Here is a 22,244-nt window from a genome sequence, read left to right on the forward strand (position 1 = left end):
TAGAAACAACTAGTGTATTGATTTGGGGAGGAGAGAAGGGGTGCAGATGGGAAATGGGGAGGCAAGGGGCTCTTTAGTGTTTGCCAAAACCACTGACACACACCCTCTACCCCTTCTCACCTTCCTCCTCTGGGATGGGGCCACAGCCAGCTCCCACCCTTTCTAGTACCCTCCCTCTCCCTCCTCCCCTGCACCCACTTGACCTTGACCTCTAGTAACTGGGCAGAGCCCACTCTTCCAGCTTCCAGGTGAGGCAGGCTCAAAGAACCTTTCTCCCCCTTCTCCCACCGCATTCCCATCTCTTGTCTAAATACAATACAGAAAAAGCAAGTGTAGCTGGTACTGGGCAGCACAAGTCACCCCGGGCTGGGGGGCGGGGCAGGCACAGGAGCCTCAGCCAGGTGTAGTGGAACGATGGGGGGGCCGGCCAGGGGCCTGGCTCAAGCCTCCTCCCTCGGAGACTGGCAGAGAAGACTCCACACCTGCCTCTCAGGCACCATGTTCGTGGGGTCCCGGGGGTGGGGACGGCAGGCGGGGCAGAGAAGCAGAAACCAGGCCCTGTAAAAGCATCCCTTTCCCTTGGCTTCTGAAAGAAGCCCTCTTTGGTTTAAGGCAGATATGCGGCGGGGAAAAGCAAGGGGAGATTGACATAGATGCTTTTTTTTTTTTTGCTTGTGTTTTTCTTCAGTATAAAACCACTGTAGAAAATAACTTCTCTTAGAAAAAAAAAAACAAAACATAGAAGAAAAAAAACCAAAGGGGTATTTTCTTTGGCTTCAAGCCCCCTCCCACGAGGTGCAGGGCAGGGGTGGGCACGAGGTGAGGAGGAGGCAGGCGGCCTCCACCCTCGCTCGGCCTGGCAGGTCCCGGATTACATGATGCGGCAGTTCTGGGGGCCCTGAGAGAGAGGGGAGAGGAGAGAGAGTGATGTGAGCGGCGGCTTGGGGCCCGAGGCCCTCCCCGGACCCAGCCCTGCTCCTGCCCTCCAGTCTGGGGCTCAGACAGGAGGGGCAGGACGCAGGAGCCGACCCGTCTAGGACCTGGGGCTGAGGGGAGGAGGCTCCCACTCCCCCGGGCTGCGGAAGAGAAGGCCTCCCCCCCACAGGGCCCGCCCCCTTGTCCTAACCCTCAAGGACCAGCGTCCTCTCCTAGCGGCTGTGGAGGCAAAGGGCCAGACTCACCTGGGTACGGGGGCTGGAGCTGCCCAGGAGGTAGGAGCGGGTGACCAGGCTGTCCCCGAAGCTGCCACCCCCACTGCCCCCCACACTGCGGTAGCTGCGGGTGACCGTGACACTGGAGGCAGAAGAGCCAGAGGAGATGGATCCGGCCACCTGGGCTCCCGAGCTGCCGGCGGAAGCCTTGTCTGCAGGCTGCCCGCACGTCCCGCACAGCACGGTGCGTGAGCGCAGGTTGTACTCAGCGGGGTCCCCCGAGCTGCTGCAGTGGGAGCCCTGAGGAGGAAGACAAGGCTCAGGCGGGACACGGTGAGTCCGGGACTGCACGCTCAGGCCCAGCACCTGGCTCTGCGCTCCTGCACGCAGGGAGGCGGGTTCTGTGCTCCGGGACCGGAGGGAGGGCCCCGGCTGGGAGGAGGGGACGACGTGGCAGCGCAGAGGGTCAGGAAGACTTGGGGACAGGGAACTGGAGCTGTGACTGGACTCCGTCCCAGCCACTGGAAGCTTAAGAGGGAGAGGAGAGCGAGCAAGCTTGTAGGGCAGCAGGCATGCAAAATAAATGGGGCGAGGGAGATGCGAAGAGAACATTCTTGCAGGAAGAAAGGGGAGAAATGAGAGCCGGGCATGCAACAGGAATGGGGAAGAGAAAGGAAATGCGTGCGACAGGAGTGGGGGGAGAGAAGCAGGGCCGGGTGCCCCACATCTGTCCTCCTGTCCCCTTCCTGGCAGACAAATCCAGACCCTGTCTGCTGCTCCCACGGGAATACCCCGCGGCATCAGAAGTTCCCACTCCCGTCCTTACCAGCGAGGGGACCCAGACACCTGGGCTCCCTGTTTAAGGTACGGGGGGAGAGAAGAAAAGCCAGGGCAGCTCGTGAAGTTCCAAAACATTCTTTAATGAGAAGATTTTTGGCAAGGGGAGGCCTGGCTGGGTGCCCCAGGGTGGGCTCAGCCTTAGCCTCAGCCTCAGCGGCGGCTGCCACTCACATGGTGGTGATGGAGCAGGTCGTCTCCATCCTCATCCTCGTCGTCCTCGACCACGGTCACCGAGCGCACCAGCTTGCGCATGGCCACCTCCTGCCGGGGACAGGGGACCGGGCCCAGGGGTTAGGGGGTCGGAGCAGCTGCACTCACAGTGACCACCTGTGGTCTGCCCTCCGTGCAGCCCGTGCTGTCCTCCTCAGCGCTGGAGCGGGGGGGGGGGTGGTCTTTCCTTCCCTAGAGACACCGTCAGGCTCCCTGGGTAGGAGTATGCTTCTGCCCTTAATGATCCCCGCTGTCTACCCCCCCCAACCCCTGTGCTGCAGGGGCGGGCATCTCTGGGTTTGACCACTGGGTGGAGAGTCTGGGGCCCGGGGCTGCACCAGAGGGAGTTAGGACAGAGTGGCCGGGAACTGGCTCCCTGGGGCTGGGTGCTGCCGGCTCCAATTCTGGCCCCAGGGGAGTCCCGTCCAGCCACAGGCCAGCCCGCAGCATACTCACTTCCCCAGTGGAGTTGATGAGAGCCGTGCGCAGGCTGTTCCCGCAGCCCCAGGTGTTCTGTGCCTTCCACACCAGGTCAGTAGGGGGGCTATGAGTGGCCCCGGCTCCAGCAGCCCAGATCTAGGGAGGCAGGATTAGAGAAGGGTGCTCAGTCCAGTGCGCCCATCTCAGGACAATCCCTCCCCACCCAAGGCCACCCCAGGGTCCCGTCTTGGGGACCCAGCCACTCACCGTCACCACCTGCCCAGCCTTCAGGGTGAACTTTGGTGGGAAGCGGTAGGTCAGCAAGGGGTCATCTCCATTCTGGCGCTTGATCTGCCAGTTGCCCATGGACTGGTCCTGCCAGGAAGGAAGGGAAGGGGAAGGTGGGGAGGCTCATTGAGGCTCCCCGGCCCATCTTGCTCACGGGCCTGACCAGGGCCCCATCAGGGAGAACAGCCGGTGTCCGCAGACACCCAGGCAGTCCCGGGCATTCTGCGGTTCAGCAGTTAGCCTCTCGCAGCCAGTGGAGGGGCACCCCTCCGTCCCAACGCCATCCCTTCCTGCCGGGTTCTCTCCCTCCCCGGCCGCAGCCCGCGCCCCAGCCCGGGGGCCCACCTCGCTGGACTTGTTGCGCAGCCGCACGAACTTGCCCTCCTCGTCCACCTCCTCCACGGCCACGCGGCCGCTGGTGCGAGCGTGCTGGGAGAAGCTGCTGCTGCGGCTCTCGGCCGACTCCAGCTTGCGTTTCTTGGTGATGCTGCCGGTCCCCTGAGTCTGCGAGGAGTGGGAGGAGGCCCGGCCTCGGCTGCGCTGCGAGGTGGGGCTGGGGGACAGGCGCAGCCTGGCGAGGGGACACAGAGGGGCCTCGTCAAGGCGGGCAGCGGGCCGGGGGCGATGCTGGCACCCACCCCCCCGGCTCCTCCCCGACCCACCTCTCCTCCTCGCCCTCTAGGAGCTTGCGGTAGGCGTGGATCTCCATGTCCAGGGCCAGCTTGATGTCCAGCAGCTCCTGGTACTCGTCCAGCTGCTGCTGCATCCTCGCCCGCATCTCCGCCATCTCCCGCTCCTTCTCGGCCAGCAGCCGCCGGCTGGTGTCGCGCTCACGGGCCAGCGAGTCCTCCAGGTCCCGCAGCTTCGCCTCCTTGGCCGCCAGCTGGGCGAGGGAGCCAGGGTCAGGTGAGCTCCCGGGGCCTGGGACGGAGGGGCAAGCCGTGCCCCCCACGGCCCTCCCCCAGCTCTCTGGCCGCACCGGAGCCTGCCAGGGGCCCTCGCGTGGGTGGCGGTGGCCCGGAAGCCTTGCCCTATCTAACTGAAATCTCTGGTTCCGAGGCTGGAACCTGCTTCCTTGGGCCACGAACGCACAGCCGGCCAGAACATGGAGCCTTGCGGAGGGTAAGAAGGGCCTCCCTTTTCAAACGGGAAAACCAAGGCCCTGAGGACCGAAGGTCATGCAGGCCAGGGGACAGCTGGTCCTGGCCCAGCAGCCAGGTCACCTGACTCTGAATCCTCGGCTCCCCGCTCAGTCTGTGGTCCCCGGGGGCACGTTCCGCGTCCCTTACCCATCCCCTCCCGTCCTCAGGACTTCCCTGGCTGGGGGAGAGGCGGGTGGGGCGGCACCTGCTTCTGTAGCTGGCTGAGCTGGGCTGAGAGGCTGTCGATGCGGATGCGGGACTGCTGCAGCTCCTCGTGCGCGGCCCCCACCAGGTTGCTGTTCCTCTCAGCTGACTGCCGGGCGTTGTCCAGCTGGGGGGGGGGCACAGGGTCAGGACGCCCGGAGCTCCCGTGCCCAGGGTGGGCAGAGGCGGCCACGAAGCGGGGTGGGGTGGGGGAGGGCCAAGCACCTTGGCAGAGTAGGTCTTCTCCAGCTCCTTCTTGTACTGCTCCACCTGGTCCTCGTGCTGGGCCCGCAGCTCCTGCAGGGCGTCCGCCAGCCGGCTCTCAAACTCACGCTGCTTCCCGTTATCAATCTCCACCAGCCTGGTCTCGTGGCGGCGCTTGGTCTCGCGCAGCTCCTGGGAGGGACACGGAGCCAGGATCAGAACTAGTCCTTGGGGGATGAGGCCCATGTGGCCAAGCCCCCTGCCCAATCGTACGCCCGAGCGGAGCCTCTGTCACCCCTGTTTACCTGGGGGCTGGGGGCTGGACACCCCCCACTCCACACCCACTAGTACAAGGCAGTCGGGCGGGAAGGCCTGCCCCCAGCACAGCCCCAGCCCCGCTCCTCTGGCCCGCAGAGCACTGTCCCCACCTCACTGTAGATGTTCTTCTGGAAGTCCAGCTCCTCCTTCAGGGTCTGCAGCCTGTTCTCGGCGTCCACCCGCCGCAGCATCTCGTCCTGGAGCTGTTTCTTGGCCTCACCCAGAGCTGCCTCGAGCTGGAAGGAAGGGGGCAGAGGTCAGGGAGAGGGGCCATAGGACATCAGAGCTGCGAGGAAGCCAAGAGTGTCTGTGTCCAGCACACTCCTTTACGTGCAGAGCCAGGTCCAGGGGACTGAGCACCTCGGCTGTCACTGAGGTCACAGTGTCTCCGCACTCACGGAGACTGCCCTGGGCGGGTACTGCCTCCGTCTCTGGCATGACACGGCGTGTGCTCTAAAGCAGGTGTGTCCAAAGCACAGAGGAACACGAGGCAAGAAACCAAAGTGTGCCTGGGGTGGGGGGTGCTGCCGTGACCATGGGGCGGGGAAGAAGAGCCTGTGCAAAGGCCCGGGGGTGGGAAGGCACACTGTGGCCCGCAGTGCCCTCAGGAGGATCAGTCCTGCCAGAGCTGGCAGGCGGGCTGAGGGGTGGTGACATGGGAGAGGGGCTGTGCGGGACAGCAGGGGCGGGCAGGAAGAGCCGTTCCCTGTCTGCCACAGAAACATCTCTGCAGTTGGAACAGCATAGCACCTTTCCTGGATTTTGGTCTCCAAAAGCCCCAGCTGGCCAGTGCAACTGGGAAGGGCTGGGGGCAGAGTGGAGCTGGAGGCGGGAGGCTTGGAGGGGAACCGCCCAGCCCAGGCTTTGCCCTCAGCCTGCAGGACTCTCCCATCTGTCCGTCTGTCCCGCACACTGTGGTGGCAGGGCCTGGGAGGGGACAGAGCCCACGAGGGGAGCTGGGCCACCAATGCTAGTTGTGACCCTGCTCTGAGCACAGGAAGCTGTGGAAGTGGGAGCAAGCCAGCTTCCTGGATTCTGTCCCTAGCCCAGGACAGGAGATGGGAGGACAGGAGGGATGGCGAAGAGCTCGAAAGCAGACACGACCATATACGTGAGTCCCGTACGTGATTAACCCCTCACTCCCGACTCAGGTTCTGTCTTCCAGAGTGACCACGGCTCTCCGACAGCACAGCCAAACAAGGAGGGACTGGGGCCAGACACGGTTCCTTGCAAAGTTACGTGGAAGTGGCTGTGGGCTATTTTATTTATGAACGTAAGCTGTGCACCCTCCGCGGGGCTCCACCTCACAACCCCGAGATGAAGTCGCACGCTCTACCACTGAGCCACTGGGTGCCGGGCGGTGGACTAACCCCCCCCCAAGGCTAGACGCTGGGGAGCAAAGGAGGCTGTGGTATGGGGGGCACGGGCCCTGATGCCGCGTCCCTGGGACGGGACACACGGCTACCTTGGAGAGTAACTGGGCTGAAAGGCTGAGTAGGGAGGCCTGCACTTGTCCAGGGAAGGCACGGTCATGGCGGCCAGAGGGCGGCCTCACCTTGGCCACCTGGCCCCGCAGGTCATGGAGCTCGCCCTCCAGCGTGCGCTTCTCGCTGAGCGCGGTGCTCAGTGCTGCCTCCTTGGAGTTGAGCAGAGCCTCCAGGTCCTTGAGCCGGGCCTGGGCGGCCATCAAGTCGCCCTCCTTCTTGGTATTGCTAAGGAAACAAGGGAAGACTGGGTTGAGGGGGAGGAGTCTGTGTCCCCAGGGAGAACCGGCCCCCAAAAGGAGCCAGAAGTCACCTCCAACGAGGCCAGGCCAGCCCAGCCACGGGCCAGGCTTGCTTGTCCCCCAAAGTGCCAGGAGAGGGCGTCCTCGCTCTGGGTTTGTTTGCATCTGTCTGCCCCTGGGGCTGGACTCCCACTTCCCCCAAGGTCCCCCAAACCCCCTTCCTGCTTCTCCACCCTTCCCATGACTCAGTGCTCAGGAACGTGCCTGGGGCCAAGAGCAAAACGCAATCCCACGAGACAAACACTTTTCCCTCTCTCTCCTCCCATTCCTTCCCCAAGAGACAGGGCCACCTTTGTCTGCTGCCCCTTCCCACACAGGGCCTTAACCTTCTCCAACTCCACCTACCCTCCATTCGGCCAGGCCTCCCTCCCTGCAGGGGCCCAGACAGCCAGGTTCCCAGGCCTGGGTCCATGCCTCCCTACCAGTTTGAGCCACAAAGGTACTGGACACCTCTCCTAGCCCCTTTTACACACACCGGAGATAGTCTGGTTAAAACTCAGGGAGGAGGACAGCTAGGTGTGGTACTGACCCTTCCGCTTCTCAGACCCAGTCTCGGTCCCCTGATCCGGGCCAAATCCAGGGGTTCCAGCAGCCCTCCCTCTGGGCCTTATCAGAGCTTGAGAGAATGCCAAACCCTACCCTTCAGCCGAAAGCCACAGCATCTGGCTGCACGTGTGGCCCCTGGGTCTCGGGCCCATCTGGGCTCCAGCCTTGAACCTCCCTCCTCCATAAGCCGGGTAAAGCTTTAGCCAAATAACCAAATAAACGGGACTTGCCTCTGCCACCTCCCTCCCTTTCTGGGCCCCCAATTATTTTTGCTAGATAGTGAACTAGAGATGTAGAGGGTCCAAACCTCTGGGAAACCCAAGAACTTTCCAGATGTGATGATCCCTTCAGCAATATCTGGTGAGAAAAAGCAGCAGCCCCAGGGAGTGGAGGGAAAGAGCCCCGGGCCTGGCCCAGCTGCCACGTAACCTGTGACCCGTGAGCACGAGCCGCACGACAGGAGGGGAAAAGGAAAACCAAACACGGGGGGCTGTTCTGTCGTGGCCCCGCCAACATTTTTCTCCTCCACGAAAGCCATCCCCTCCAAGACGCCCAGCGGTTCCCCGCGAGGCCGCAGGAGCCCTGAGAGCTCTGCAGGGGGCGGCCCAGACAGGTGGCCTTCTCCTGCCACCGGCTCAGGACTTTCCAAACAGTCACTGGTCTCCAGCAGGGCCCCACCAGGAGGGGGACACGGTGACACCCAGCTTGGGGGGGAGGACACGAAGACCTGGAGGGGCGCCCCCCGCAGTTTTGACCCAACAGTGTCTGTCTCCCGAGAAAAGAGGCCCTTCCAGAACTGGAGGATGTCTCCCCTCCTCCGTCTCAGCCAGAAAAGCTAAAAATAAAGTCAAAACCCAGCTCAGGTTTTGGCTGCCATCCGGCCCAGCCCCTGGCTGGGAGCACAGCCCCAACTTTCCATGACTTCAGAACTTTTCCGAAGCTGAGCCAGCTGCAGGGGGAGGAACAAAGAAGAAGAAACCGCTGGTAAAGTGAAGCCGCGTGGCCGCCGCAAACTCGGGCCCCTGGGCCGGCTCCAAGGCGGCAGGGCCTGCCCCACAGAGGGCCTGTCTCCCCTGCAGGCCCGCGCTGGGCCGCTCTCCAACGGAGAGAACTGGAAGGAGCTCCCCAGGGGCCAGCGCCGGCCTGCCTCTCACAGACGAGGACCCCGAGGCACAGAGGCGGCAGGACAGGCCCTGGTGCCGAGTGCGGCAGGCGGTGGTGGCCCAGGGACGGGGTCACAGTCAATCCTGCCGCTGGGGACCCCTCCCTCCCCTGTGCTGCCCTCCTCTGCCTGGGTTGGGGAAGCAGAAGGCCTCCCAAGGGCGCCGGCGGGAAAGTGGGGCCGGGCTGAGCGCGGAGGAGCAGCGCCTGCCCCCCCGGCCAGTGCAGTCTGTCAGGCTCCGGGCGCCCACGGCTGGGGAGACGGTGGTGCTGGGAAGAGCGGTAACCCCGTCAACATGACGGTCGGTCGTGCAGCAGGCACTGCTCTGCACGCTGGGGCTCGCTCCTCTGTCTGCACAGCCGCCCCGCGCACCGGTGCCCTCACTGTGTCACCGAGGACACTGAGGCACAGAGACTCCTGTCCAGGGGCCGGTAGCAAAGCGGCAGCCCTGCCCCTAGAACGGCCTCCAAAGGGGGCTATGTGCCTTTCCCTCCCGGGGCCACAGCAGAAACCACCAGCACAGGGGCGGGGAGGAGGGCCCTGGTGGTTTCCTCCGCCGGGCTGGGGAGCTCCCATCTGTGGGGAAGAAGCCACTATCAGCCACCGCTCATGACTCAGCCCTCAGGAGTTGAGGCCAGGGGGCCATACGCACACCCCAAGAGATGGCTGGGGGCGGCCTGCCCCCTCCCCTGGCTTGCAGGCCTAGTCCTACGCCCCCGCTTGGGGTCTGAAGACCCAGCAGGGACCCCAAGCAGACCCTGGCCAGATGGTCAGCACCTCAGGAGCCAGGGCCACTGGGGCTGGTGGGGAGCTGCGGCGGGGTGGGGCGGGAGCTGAGAAGGGTGGGGACGGGCTGCAGGTGACTCATCCCGGGCACACAATACCCGGGCAGGGGTCGGGAAATCCTCTAGCACTCACAGGGGAGACCCTGACTTTGCCCACGTCCTGACTTTGCCCACGTCCTGCCCCAGCCCACACGTCCAGGTTCCGCAAGCACAGAAGAGGCTGCCTCCCGGTGGCCTCATGAGGCTAGCAGGGCTGGGCATCCTGTTTCTGCCTCTTCCCACAGGGGGCAGATCCCATCTCAGGAGGGATCGAGTGGGCTGGGGAGGGCAGGGTGCAGGCAGCTGCGGCCCGAGGCTGGGGGTCTGCAGGGCGGACGCTGCGGGTAGGGAAGCCCGGCTCCAGGGCCACTGCGGGCCAGGCCTCGGGGGCAGCAAAGGGGCCAGGTGGGCACCAGGCCAGGTGCTGGCCCACCCACTGAGTCACCCTCCTCAGCCCAGCTCCAGCACCAGATATAGAAGCCAGGCTGCCCAGGCCTGTTTGGGACCCATTGCTGGGGGCAACTTCCTAGGCAGAGGGGGAGGCCCTCATTTCCTCTTCCACAAGGCTGAGGAAGACACAGGGGGGACAGAGACCACAGGCCACCCTCAAAATAAGAAGGAGAGGGGAAGATGGCCACGGGGGTCCAAGGAGCTGGCCCAGCCCCGCAGGGGCTCCCTCCCTGTCCCTTCTGGTCCCTCAGCCTCACCGGCATGCAGAGTTCCCCATGGCTGGGCGACCCCAGGACAGGAAGGGAGGGAGGGGAGAGCTGGGTCTCTGAGCCCTGCAGGGAAGGGCGCCCCCTATGGCAGGGCATGGCAGGGCAGGAAGGGTGCGTGGGCAGCTGGGAGCTCTTCCCTTTCCTCCCAGGACTTCAGACCCGGGCCCAAGCTGACTTCCTGCCACTGAGGGGTGTCTCCCCTGGCCACCCTTCCCTTTCTTCCGGCAGCTCCTCCCCTGCAATCCATCCCTCCCTCCCTCTATTCATCCAAGTCCACCCCCCCTGGTTGCACAGCCTCAGCCCTGCCCTGGTGCTCTGGTCCCCTCCACGTGCTCCACTGTTGTTTCTACCTGCTAGTTTATCCTCTGTCCACTTACGTCTGGGCTTTTCCTGTCTGTACCTGGAATGCCTGCGGCTAGGAGTTCACAGGCCCCAGGCTTCTGGCCGGGCCTCGTCCTGGGCCAACCCCTGCACGTTCACAGGTGGGGAAATAAGGCCTCAACCAGGGAAGGCTTGCCCACAGGGTCACCTGCGGACACTCACAGCAGACATGGACAGAGCACCGCAAATGGCAGTGGTGCAACCTGGGGGGGCGGCTGGGGGGCCCAGAGAGGGGCGCTCAGGCGCCCAGGAAGTGAACCTGGGGGGCGCATCCACCTCGGCTTCCCCGATCCAAGAGTGATGCCGCCCAAATGCACACACTCCCACAACCACGTGCGAAGCCACGGGCTTGGATGTTCCCCACCCTGAAAAGGAACCACTACTTGGTTGCCCGGCTGGGCTGTGGGTCGGCCACCACTTTCTGGTTAGGGCAGGATGTGGGAAGACGGGACATGTGGGACTCAAGGTACCAGCCCTCGCAGGAAAAGAGAACTGAGTGGGGACGGGTGTTCCCGGCCCTGCCAGGCCCCTGGAGCCTTCTGAGTGCCTCACAGCTGGAGAGCGCTGGTGGGCCCCTCAGGGCAGACCCCACCCCCACCTCCCCACACAGGCCCAGGCACGGCTCTGCTTCCACGTGCCACTCTTGGGCGTGACACCATGCTCCTGCCTGGGGTTCAAGGCCCTCAGATCCCCGTCCAGAGCCGCGGGGCCCCGGCTGTCCCCTCCTAGACAAAGCCAGGTGGTGACTCCAGGTGGGGTGGGGTCGGTAGAGGAGCTAGTGTTGAGAAGAGGGCCGGGAGGCCTGTGGACATGTTCAGACACAACGCCAGCAGAGGCGCTGGGCCTGGCAGGGGGCCAGGCCTGAGTCACAGCTGCTGGGTGTATCAACGTGGCATTGTACCGAGGCAGGAGAAGCCCGCGGCCGGCGGCTGGGCCCCGGGGTCCTGGACAACAGGCAGCGGCTTCCTGACCAACTGCTCTCTCAAGGTCCCTGCCAACTCGGCTTTCCTTCTCCTTGGCCCGTCTCTCTAGAAGTCACTCCTGCGTTGTCATGGCAATGCAGGGCTGAGGCCTGCGGTCAGACCAAAAGAAGTAGGGGCATGGGAGGGTGGGTAGCCTAGGAAGAGGTAGAATGTCCTGGGGGGAGAGGGAGGGAGGCCACCAGCCAAAGGGAAGGCAATTAGGGGATCCCCACAAGAAGCTGACTCAGAAGTCCCTTCTTCAGGATGTGTTAACCCTCCATCTGGTGGCTTATGCTTATTAACCCCATGAAAGCAAGACGGGGTTGGAGCCACTCCCCAGGACCAGCTAAGGAAGTGGGAGGACCTAGGAGTTCTGGTCCCACTGCATTCCATCTCCAGCCGGGGAAGGTGCAACTCTCTCTCCCAGCCGAGGAAGGTGCAACTCTCTCTCCGGCTGGCTGGCTGGTGGCTGAGGTGCCAGCCAGAACTTCGGGAGAAGGGAGGCCTTGGAAAGCTCCATCCTCTCCACCACCCAGAAACCGGGCCCCTTGATAGGAGTCTCTCTAGCTCCTCTGATCCAGCCCTAAAGGGACACATGTGTTCTGTCCCCTCCATTTGTCCCCCATGCCAGTCCTGCCCTCTCCCTCTTACTGATACTGGGCAAGAGCACCCACTGTACTTCTTAATAAATAAAAGGCCACCCCAAGCCTTTCCTTCTCCGACCGAGCAAGCTCAGGGTCTCCCGTCCACTCTCCACTCCGCCCTCTACCGTGACTCAGCTGCTCTGCCGGGCCTGGGATCCCAGCCAGAATTAATCCTGGCTTCCTCTCCCACAAAGGGACAGGGAGCACCCCGCCCTGCCCCCCTCCTTCCCAAAGTCTGTCCCCTTCCAAGACCTCCTCACAGCCCGACCTCAGGCTGGGGGAGCCGGAGTGGGCCCAGGAAGGGAAGGGTGGGTAGGCAGCCCAAGGTCAGCGGCACCTGCCGCTGGATGCAAAACCGTGTCTAAGCCTGGCCAGCTCTAAGGTAAGGGCACGGCCTCTCCCAGGGAACCCCTGCCACCCCAACCCGGGCCAGTGGCACTCAGCCTGTCCTGTAGAACACGGCCCTTTCCACTGTCCTGGAAGGAGACGGTGACAGCGAAGTGTCCCTTCTTACTAGCAATAAAAACAAAGCATAAACCAAGAGCGTAATGTCATCATTAACTGTTCTCACAAACTCTCTTCAAGAAACAGAGAAGTGTGCCTGCGCTTCTCAAGCCACAGCTTGTGGCAAACGTTTCTCTCGAGGACAGCATTGGCTATTAATTATATTCACATGAAGTACATTTGATATAACCTTTATAGCTTGGTATTTCACAGGCCTATTTTCTCACTTTGTGGGTCACAGTGCTACTTTGGAACCTGAGGGATCTCTGGAGACCTGCTCTAACCCCTTTATTTCACAGCTGGGGAAATTCAGAGAGGGAAGGTGATCGGCTCAAGGTCACACAGCAAGGTAGTGGCAGGACCAAGCCTAGGACTAAGGACATCAGGGCCCAGGGCTGTTTCTACTGCCTCATACTCCCTGTCATTTTGCTGGTGGGCCACTTCGTTAAGGGACAGGAGACCCTGCAACTGCTCTCCAGACATTTCCAAGAATATTAGAGCTTGGCCGGAATCACTTTCAGTACACTTGGGCTCCAGGAGGTGGGAATGGGATGCACTGCCCTAGTGCCAGGCCTCTGAGCCAGACCTGGTAAGGGGCTGAGAGGGGTAAGGCTGGGGGAGGGGGGCAGAGGCACAACTGGGAAGTGCAAGCATCGCCAACCAGTTGTTCCCCCAGCTGTCCCTGGCTTCAGCCCCAACACCGAACTACTGAATCCCTCGGCGGACGGCGAGAGGGGGGTTGTGGGGCTGGGGTGACGGGCACATCCTGCACAAGAGTAAGTCTCAGGCCGGAGGCCAGGGGCACTGATCACAGAAAGACAGTTGGGAGGCCAGTAGGAATTCTGGCCTCTTTTTTCTCTCTTGGCCTCCTCGGTGGCGCTCAGTCGGTGAGTTAACCCACACCTCCGCTGCCTTCGTCAGAACGCAGACTTCAGGGCGGCGGTGGCAGTGACAGATAACACCACGGGCCCCTCAGGGGAGGACAGGGCCCAGGGTTCCTCAAAGGCCTCCATCCCTGTTTCCTTATATCTCTGCCAAAGGGCACAGCCTCCCTCGGATGCAGGTGCACACCTCCGAGGACAAGTCCCAAGACAGTCCCAAGGTGGGAATCCCCAGCCTTCCGGGGCTCTGTCTCAGGATCCATGGCCTGGCGGGCTCTCGGGTCTTTCCCGGTACAGGGCGCAGCAAAGGCTGGGTGTGCGCAAACCCCTGGAGGGCAGCAGAGCTTGCCGGCCACTGCTCCTGGAGGTCTCGGAGGGGGCTCTCCAGACGGCAGGAGGGAGCCTCAGCCACCACCCCCCGCCCCCATCAGGACCCTCCCACCTGTCCTCTACGCCAGAGAAGTCAGGACCCGTCACCCTCTTGCTGTGTGACACAGGACAAGCCTCTGCACCTCTCTGGCCTTTGCTGTTCCTGCCCCAGTGAGAGCTGGGATGAGACTGGGCCTCCACCTCCCTGCCCAGCCCCACTGGGGCTGCAGAAGGCAGACAATACAGGAAGTTGTCAAGCACCCAGCCTCGTCCGGGGGGAAGAGCCGCTTCTGCTTTGTGGGCCCAGGATCTCCCCACTTCTGACTCAGCCTTCCTCTGCCACTTCCACATGGGAAGGCGCGGACCTCAGCCTCGCCCTGCAGCCCCGAAACTGGCCTGGGCTCTGGAAGCACCTGCCGCACGCCACCCACCAGGGCCCTGGCTGCAGACCGCCAGCAGAGGGCCTAAGGACAGAGGCAGGAAGGGCTCCCAGGATGCAGTGGGGAGCAGGGGGAGATACAGGCATTCAGGCCCCCATCCCTCCCTTTAAGACATCTGCTGTCTCCACCCTGTGTCCCGCCGTCTCTTGTAAAGCCACCAGGGTGGAAGGGAGGGGGACGGCATCTGAGTCACCCATCCAGCTGTCATGCCTGGGATGGGGCCCAGCCCTAAGCCTGGACCCCAGGGGGGCCTTCCCTGGTGTTTTCAACTCCCTGTTCTCGCCACACTTAGGTGTCCAAATACTTCAGACTCCAGAATAGACAGAATGTGTGTGTGGGTACTGGGGGGTTTGTTTCCGCTTGGAGCCTATAACCCAGCCCAACAAAAGGGTGCCCCAAAGCCTTGGGTGTGGTCAAGGTACCAGGCTGGGCCAGGGATTGCCACTGGATCTTACACACAGCTCTGCATCCCAACCAGACGCCTGGCCCTGAACTCTGAGCTCTAATTAAACATTAAACCAGACAACACCTTCTCTCTAGGCTTTAGTGGGAGGAGTTACGACGTTGCCTTTCTTCCTCTCCCAAACTCTTCATTCTACTCTTCTCGGCTTTGCCCTGGGCACAGCAGACACAAAAAGCTGCAACAAATCCTGGCTCCTCCCACTGGGGGACAGAGAAGGGACAGCACCCCAGTCGGAGCCCCCTTTGTCTCCACCTGCCTCCCAACAGCCTGAGACCCAGGTGTGCAAACCCACCCCCTTCTCCCGGAAGCCCAGCCTCCCCAGCCAGGATCAGAGGAGGAGAAGAAAGGCTAAATATAACCAGTGCACACACCACCCCCGCCCCTGCCCCACGTGCGCACACCCGCCTGGCCGCCCAGGCCTGGACAGCTGCACGGGGAGCCACAGGAGACGGCCTGGCGTGGCTGGGGTAGCAAGGGATGGCAGACTCGACTCATGCTGTTTCCCGATCAATGTCCTCCCCACAGCAAGACCTGCTGAGAATGCCCTTCACAGGCACTGACAGTGGCGGACTAATTTAGCGCTCTAATTCTCTGGCTGCCCCCCCCCCAGCTTGCCTCCCGTCTGTCCCGCTAGCTCAGTTGTTCATATCACTACCGCAAAAAGACAGGAGTGATCGCTGTCAACAGTCCCCCCAAAAAGTCAACCTGTCTGTGTCCACCTACTCTTCAGGAGGAAATGGACCCGCCACGCCCACTGGGCCGGGGGCCCAGAGGGGCAGAAAGCACTGCATGCAGAAAGCCTCTGCACAGAGCAGGAGTTTGGAGAAGAGGATTGAAAGGCAGGGAAAGGGTAAATCAAGTCGTGGGACCCCCACCCCAGGGATCTCAAGCACCTTCAGTGCTCCTTGGCTTGGGTGTTCATAGAGAAAAGGGGAACAGAGAAGAGGAAAGCAAATTCTTACGGGCTAGGAAAAGTGGGCCTAAACTTCCAGGCTCCTAAGGCCTTTTTAGAAAGAGGGTGGAGTCAAGTAGGGTGGGGTAGGGCGGGGCAGGGATGGGTGAGGTAGGAGTGGCTTGAAGCACCCAACGGCTGGATTTCAAAAATGTCACTGTATTCCAGCAGTTTCATAAGGCAAAGATCAAAACCCATCAGTGGCTGAGCGGATGGGGCGCAGCAAAGACGGCTTGGCCGGGAAATGAAAGTGGCTCACCCCAGGTAGAGAGGCAGGGAGGAGGAGAGCCCCCAACATCAGAGACACCAGGCAGAGGGCCAAGGGGGGTGCACCAGACTTGGGCATAACACAACTTCCTGAGCCGGGAGCCCGGAGCCGGAGCCGGAGCCTCTGCCCTCTGTCTCCCTCCCTCTCCTACATTCCTGGGCCAAGCAGGCCAAGGGCTGTGGGAGCTGCGGGGGAGCCGTGCTCCTGTAGCCCTTGGGAGGGCCTGTCAGAGCCCAGGGAAGGTCCCAGACATGCAGGGAGTGGGGGAGAGCTTCCCAACTCTTCGAACCCCGGAAAGAGTTGTGCCCAGGGGGTCACCTCCATGTCCCTGCCTGGCTAACCTCTCTCCAGCACCACTGGACATCTGCCAGCATGGATGCCCTGTCTTTATGGGCATCATGTGTCCAGAGACAGGCTGGGCAAAGTTGGCACAGTGCCAAGCCAGTCAAGAAAGTTCTAACAGGACCCTTTCACCCACTCTAGTGTGTCCTGAGTGCCCAGATGTCTCAGACCTGCCCGCGCCTGCTGTTCTTTGCCCAAGCCCCTGCCCCTGGCTCCAAACGGCCAGCAACCCCCACCCACCCAGAGTGTGGGCCTGCCATCAGCCCTGAGCTGGCCCTGGTGCCCCCACCATTCCCTATACACACCACCCCCTGCCAGAGACCCCCCCCTTCTCTGTCCTATCTTGACAATTTCCCTTGGCACTGCCAGTCACCCGCTGGGGCGGTTCCAGGGAGGGAGGGTACTATAAGGCCAAGTTATGGGCCAGCCGGCTGGAGTCGAACTGGGGCGACAGCCCGCCCACCCTCTCCGCTCCCGCCCCGCGCCGCCACCTGGGCGCACTCACCGCGCTTTAAGCTCCTTGAACTCCTCGCGCACTTTGCTCAGCTCCAGCTGCAGCCGGGCGCGCTCCTTGGCCACCGAGTCGAGGGTCTTGCGGGCATCCCCGAGCTCGGCCTCGTAGGCGGCCTTGATCCCGGACACCTCGCGGCTAACCACCTCCTCGGACTCGGTGATGCGAAGGCGCAGCCCCGCGTTCTCCGTCTCCAGCGAGCGCACTCGGTCGATGTAGACCGCCAGGCGGTCATTGAGCTCCTGCAGGTCCTCCTTCTCCTGCAGCCGGGTGATGCGGGTGGGCGACAGCGGGGTGGAGCTGGCCTGCGCCCCGCTGCGGGTGGCGCGCCGCTGGGACGGGGTCTCCATGGCCGGCAGGGTGGCAACGCTGCCCGCAGGGCAGAGGTCCCGGGAAGGGCGCGGGGCTCGGGCCGAAGGACAGAGACTGCTCGGGGTCGGAGCGCGCGGGCCGGCTGGCTCTGGGCGGTCTCCTGGCAGGCGTGGGGTCTGGGCCGGGCGCTGTCGGACCTCAGGATCTGGGGGCACTGCTGTGGCTGCGGCGCTCCCGCGGACACTCTGAGTCACCGACGCCGGGCAGAGGCTCTAATAGGTCTAGGGAGTGGGAGGAGGGGCCGCCGCTCTTAAAGGGGCCGCGGCACACCCGCAGCGGGAGGTGAGGGGGCGGCGAGGACGGGCGAGGACCGCGGGGCGGCGGCTGAGTGGGGCTCCACCCTGTCCCGCGCACCCGCTCGGCCTGGGGCTTCTCGCGTCTGGATTCTGGCTGCTCGAGGGCTCCCAGCGCAAGCTTGCCCCCACTGGTTCGGGCCTTCCTGGATAGAGGGCCGAGCCAAAGGGTGAGAGTGGGTGGGCAAAGGGCAGGAGGAAGAGGGAAAGCGGGTGTAAGGCCCGGGAGGGCGCCAGGCAGGCAGATCCAGGAAAGGTGGGGGAGGGCTGAGGCTGGTGCCCATCAGGGTGACTCACTCTTCTTCCAGCGCTGGCTCCCCCTTTCCTCCCCATAGTAATAGTGAGTCACCCCTACCCCCCTGCACATGTGGGCAGCCCATTCAAAGCAGCATCTCAGTGCCAGGGTGGGGTGGGGAAGGAATGCCTGGGTTCCCTGGGGAGCCCGGGTGCAGGGAAGTTCTGGATCCTGAGTTCCTTTAACCCTCAACTTTGGGCCAGGGACCAGAAGTTTTGGGGCCCCTCCTTTCCTATCTCCTGCCCCAAATTTGCCCTTCAAAACCAAGCATGGGGTCTTAGACCCCAGCACTAAGCTACAGGCCCTCACAGAAAGCCAAGAGTAGGACCCAGGCACTTGTGCCCATCCCCTGCCCCCTTCCTTCAGACCCAAGCAACTGGAAAAAGAGGCTGTCTAGGTTCCTCTCCCCTTCAGCCTCCTTCTAGTCCTTCTATCCCACCCCACCAACTCCAAGACTGTACTTACTTTTTTTCCAGGGCTGTACTTATTTTAATGGATAATTTAAAACAGATACCAGAGCTGTGCGTGCATTCATCACGTTGCCAGGACACCAGGTCCCAGATTCTTGTGGTTCCCAGAGGGGCCTGAAAGGGGGAGCATGGCAGGGGCTGGACAGCCAGTGGTGGGTCTCTGTCCTGATTTCAACCAGAAAGGCGGTACAGCAGGGCTGGGACAGCAAACACCCGCAGCCCTCCCGGCTACACTTCTTCCCACATACCTGCCTGGCCAGGTCTTCTTTGTCACTGGATCACCCAGGTCCCCAGGCGTCCCCACCCCGGACTCTGGAGCATTCATCCTCAGGCCTCACCAAGGACTCCTCTGATCAGCCTTCTACTCCCCTCCCATAATCTGGCCCGGGCCCCACCGGCCACCTCATCCTCTCTAAGAGGTGGCAGGGCCAAGACTCCAGAACCCACATGTGTTCATGCCCTGTCCCTGTGCTTCCCAAGGCTTCTTCTCTGGTGAAGAACCCAGAAAATTCAATTACGTTGCTAACGCCTACAGCTCCAGGATGTCAGGGTTTGTGTAATATGAAAGGGAAGCAGAGCTGGACAGGCCCTCTTTCCTGGGTTCGGGAGCCAGGCCTCAGAGGACTCGGGGGCTGGAGTGGGGTTAAGACAGGGACTCTGAGTATTTATGGAGGGGAACTGTGGAGGGGATGCTTGGGTTCCGGTCTCTACGAGGGTGACAGGGCATTGTGGTGGGCATTGGGGGTGCCTCCAAGTGAGGGACTCAGGATACGGCTTCCCCTCATGCAGCCCTCTCCCCCAGGGCGTGGCACCCACTCTCAGCTTCCCAGACAAAACAGAGTCTTGTTCTGTTTCTCCCTCTTCTGTTCCCCAAACTAGGAGCAGAGGCGGGGTGGGTTAGCCAGTGAAACGTGAGGGACAGGGCTCATGCTGTTCCTACTGCCTCAGCCCCCCCTGGCACCAAGCCCCCCCACCCTGCCCCACCCAGTCCCAGACAAGCCCAGCTTCCCTTCCTGGCGGGGAAGCAAAACCACACTTAACCCTTCCTATCCCAGACCTCCCCATCTTTGTGGAAAAGAGGCAGGAGAAAGGAGGGGGGAATCTTACCCCAAATTTTACTCTAGGCTCTTTCCAAAGGGTCCCCCCTCCCTTACCACCACCACTGAAGGCCTCAATCTTAAGTCCAAACTTCAAAGTGGGCCTTGATCCTGAATATTCAGTCCTAACTGTGGACTCCCAATGCCATCAGTCTGCTCTTCCCCTGCTAGGCCACAGATCCCCAGTCCTAGAAGCAGCAGGTGAAAACAGAGAAGGCCAGGTCCAGAGGAGGGAACCTGCTGGGGGTGAGGCTGGGCTTGTAGCCAGGTGGGGAGCGGGTTCCAGTCCTGCCTCTCACTTCGGTGCAAGGACAGATCGACAGATCGGCTGCTGAGTTCTCTGAGCCTGCATTCCTCATCTGTACCATGGGCAGGATGCCTAGAAGAGGCAAGGCTACTGTGCCGGTCCTCAAGGGAGCTGCCCACTAGTGGGGAGATCGAGGGAGAGGCACAACCAAGCCCAGTGGTTGAAGAGCAGCATAGGACTCTGGACGGGATAACGAATTCCAGATGGAATCCGGAGGCCCGAGAGTGGGACCTTAATGAGTATTATCAGAATACAGGGGTTGAGTCCAAGGGGCGGTTTGGGCAGTGGAAGTGGCATTTGTCTTGAGGACCAATGACCTTGGAGGAGGGTGCAAGGCATCCCGTACCTCCCTCCCTCTATGACCCTTCCTTCCAAAAGTGCCGTGAGAGACAGGAGGGACCAAGTCTTGGTCATCTGTGTCCCTAACACCTGGCTCACAGGAGGCGCTCAGTGCTTCTTACCTGAGCAAGTGCACATGGCCCTGATTTTCAGGGGGGTGACTCTGGCCTCTCTTTCCTGGTCTATAAAATAAGGCCGCAGCAATGATTAAGTGAAATGCACTGGGGGCGCCCAGCTGACTCCACGGTCGGTAGACCGTAGGCAGAGCAGGCTCATGAGTTCAAGCCCCACATTGGGTGTAGCGATTACTTAAATAAGTACATATTGAAAACAATATACACAGCGAGGCGACGCTCGACAGTGAATAACTTACACTTTTCCACTCAAGTTCATAGTTGCACATTTTCACACACATTCCCAACTTGGTCCACAGAACCACCTCGCGGTTGGAGATGATGTCCCTGTCTCACAGGTGAGACTCACTTTCCCAAAACTAGATAATAGTAATAGGCTGAGCTCAGAACTTGGACCAAGAAGCCTGGTCCAAATCCAGGACACACCTCACTCTCACTCTTGTAGGCCACTTTGGTGGAGGGCATGGGAGGAACTGGGGTGGCCCAGTGCCTGAGAGGAAGTCTGTGCAAAGGTGCTGAAGTGGGGAAGACTGAGGGGGGTGTGCAGCCTGGCGGGCAGGCGGGAGCAGGGCCCCCAGACGCAGAGCTCGGAGTGTGGGACAAGCAGGGCACAGAGGCAGGGGCCTGCTGTGGGGATGGGCCAAGAGGGGACCAGGCTGGGGTCAAGGACAGCAGGGAGGCACTGAGAGGGATAGAGGCAGAGGCCCTGGCCTCAACGGCAGGGAAGCTAGAGGGAGCGGGCTCAGCAGAAGCCGGAAACCAGGAGGGATTCCAGAAGCACACTACTAGCCAGCGGAGCAGAGGACGTGCGGGGCAGGGGCTGTTACCAGGGGCTACCTTGTTGAGCCTCTGCGGCGGCTCTGCGAGCGAGAAACTATTAGCAACCCTATTTTACAGCGGAGGAACCCGGAGCCCTGGAAAGTTAAATTCCTCATTGAAGGCAGGGTCTCCGAACTTTGGCACTTCGGGTGTTTGGGGCCAGAGATTTCTTTGTTTGGGGGAGGCTCTGTGCACTGTGGGATGTTCCCCAGCGACCCTGGCCTCCATCCACTAAATGCCAGCAGCGCCCCCACGACCAGCTAGGCCAATCAGAAATGCCAAATATGGGGCGCCTGGCTGGCTCAGTCGTTAAGTGTCTGCCTTCGGCTCAGGGTGTGATCCCGGAGTCCTGGGATCGAGCCCCACATCAGGCTCCTCTGCTATGAGCCTGCTTCTTCCTCTCCCACTCCCCCTGCTTGTGTTCCCTCTCTCGCTGGCTGTGTCTCTCTCTCTGTCAAATAAATAAAGAAAATCTTAAAAAAAAAAAAAAGCCAAATGTTCCCTGTGAGGCAAAAGCTCCTCCAGGTGAGAACTACTTGACTAAGGTCACGTGCTTAGTAGCAGAACTGGAATTTTAACACAGGTTGACTTCACTCTGAAAGCTAAGATGTTGCCATTAGGCTATCATCTCAGACGGGTGGACGGGGAGAGGAGGATTCAAATGGGTCCTGTGCTCCCCCCATAGGGGTGGGAAGGGCTGACTCTTTGGAGGAGGGTCTAGGGAATGGTGTAGGGTGGGGGAGTGATTTGGGGACTCAAGGCCATGGTCTGGGAATCCCTTTATAGTGAGTTCTAGAGGGCAGGTCCCTGTCATTCATCCTTTGCTCACAGGGCCTAGTTCTCAGCAAGTGTTGAACTGTGGAGTCAGTCACGCACAGGTGTTCAGCGTGACCCTGAGGAAGGAAGGACCCGCCTGTTCTTTAAGAGGCTACCACGCACCGGCTCTGGGCTCGGGCCTGCGTGGAGGAGGTCCCGCTTCCTCTTCAGGTCAGCCTGATGAGGCGCTGAGCCAGAGCCCAGCCACCTCCCCTCACTGCTCCAGCCGGGCCAAAGGGGTGGTGGATAATGGGTACAGAGTCAACCCCTCACTCTCACACCCAGGCAAGACCTTTCACAACAAAGATCACTATCTTGACCCTCTCAAGCGTCCCTGAGGTGCCCGGAGCAAGCACCCTGATCCCCCACAATACACGAGGAGACTGAGGTTTGGGCGGGTAACTGCCTTGCTCAAGGCTACACAGCTGACGAGGGACAGGAGCAGGCCCCAAACCCCAGGCCTCTGCCTCCAGCTTAACTACGCCACTCTTCTCTTCAGCCCAGACCCCAAGAAGACCAATCCAACAGCAAGATCTAGAGTCGGACCCAGAGCTCCTTCGCAACATTCCAAACCACTCCCCGAGACTCCCAACCCAGACTGGGCCCAGGTAGTCGTCCCACCTGTGAGCCTCAGGCTCCCGGAAGCGTCAAAATACACAACACCCAGCGCAGTGCACCTTACTGCCAAGCGCACCCCAGACTAGAGCCAGGCAGCCAGAAATCCCGCACTGCCCTTTCCTTCCCTCCGCCCAGCCCCCAGCTCGGGCCCCG

The 22,244-nt window shown here is 61.7% G+C and overlaps 2 protein-coding genes across 2 annotated transcripts in view; both read right to left on the reverse strand.

The window, feature by feature from the left end:
- LMNA (lamin A/C) lies at positions 1-17,087 on the reverse strand. The gene is made up of 12 exons (XM_034667463.1): positions 16,526-17,087; positions 6,333-6,489; positions 4,888-5,013; positions 4,481-4,651; positions 4,257-4,382; positions 3,572-3,792; positions 3,255-3,480; positions 2,889-2,996; positions 2,658-2,777; positions 2,163-2,252; positions 1,182-1,451; positions 1-898 (listed from the first exon to the last, which is right to left on the reverse strand). Exons 1-12 carry the CDS (start codon positions 16,879-16,881, stop codon positions 872-874), a joined length of 1,998 nt encoding a protein of 665 aa, XP_034523354.1. The 5' UTR covers positions 16,882-17,087; the 3' UTR covers positions 1-871.
- LOC117803497 overlaps positions 17,017-22,244 on the reverse strand; it is a 21,634-nt gene continuing 16,406 nt past the window's right edge. Inside the window, exon 3 of the mRNA XM_034667464.1 lies at positions 17,017-17,342. Within this exon, the coding sequence (XP_034523355.1) occupies positions 17,042-17,342 (301 nt within the window). The 3' untranslated portion in view covers positions 17,017-17,041. The remainder of the gene's footprint in view (positions 17,343-22,244) is intronic.

Source organism: Ailuropoda melanoleuca, chromosome 8, assembly GCF_002007445.2.
Source record: "Ailuropoda melanoleuca isolate Jingjing chromosome 8, ASM200744v2, whole genome shotgun sequence".
Classification (NCBI taxonomy): Eukaryota; Metazoa; Chordata; class Mammalia; order Carnivora; family Ursidae; genus Ailuropoda; species Ailuropoda melanoleuca.

Coding starts and splice junctions, on each gene's coding strand:
- LMNA (XM_034667463.1), bottom strand. CDS start 16,881: ATGGAGACCCCGTCCCAGCGGCGCGCCACCCGCAGCGGGGCGCAGGCC. Junction 3,481..3,571: donor CTAGAGGGCGAGGAGGAGAG/GTGGGTCGGGGA, acceptor TCCCCTCGCCAG/GCTGCGCCTGTCCCCCAGCC. Junction 2,253..2,657: donor TCATCAACTCCACTGGGGAA/GTGAGTATGCTG, acceptor TGTCCCCGGCAG/GAGGTGGCCATGCGCAAGCT.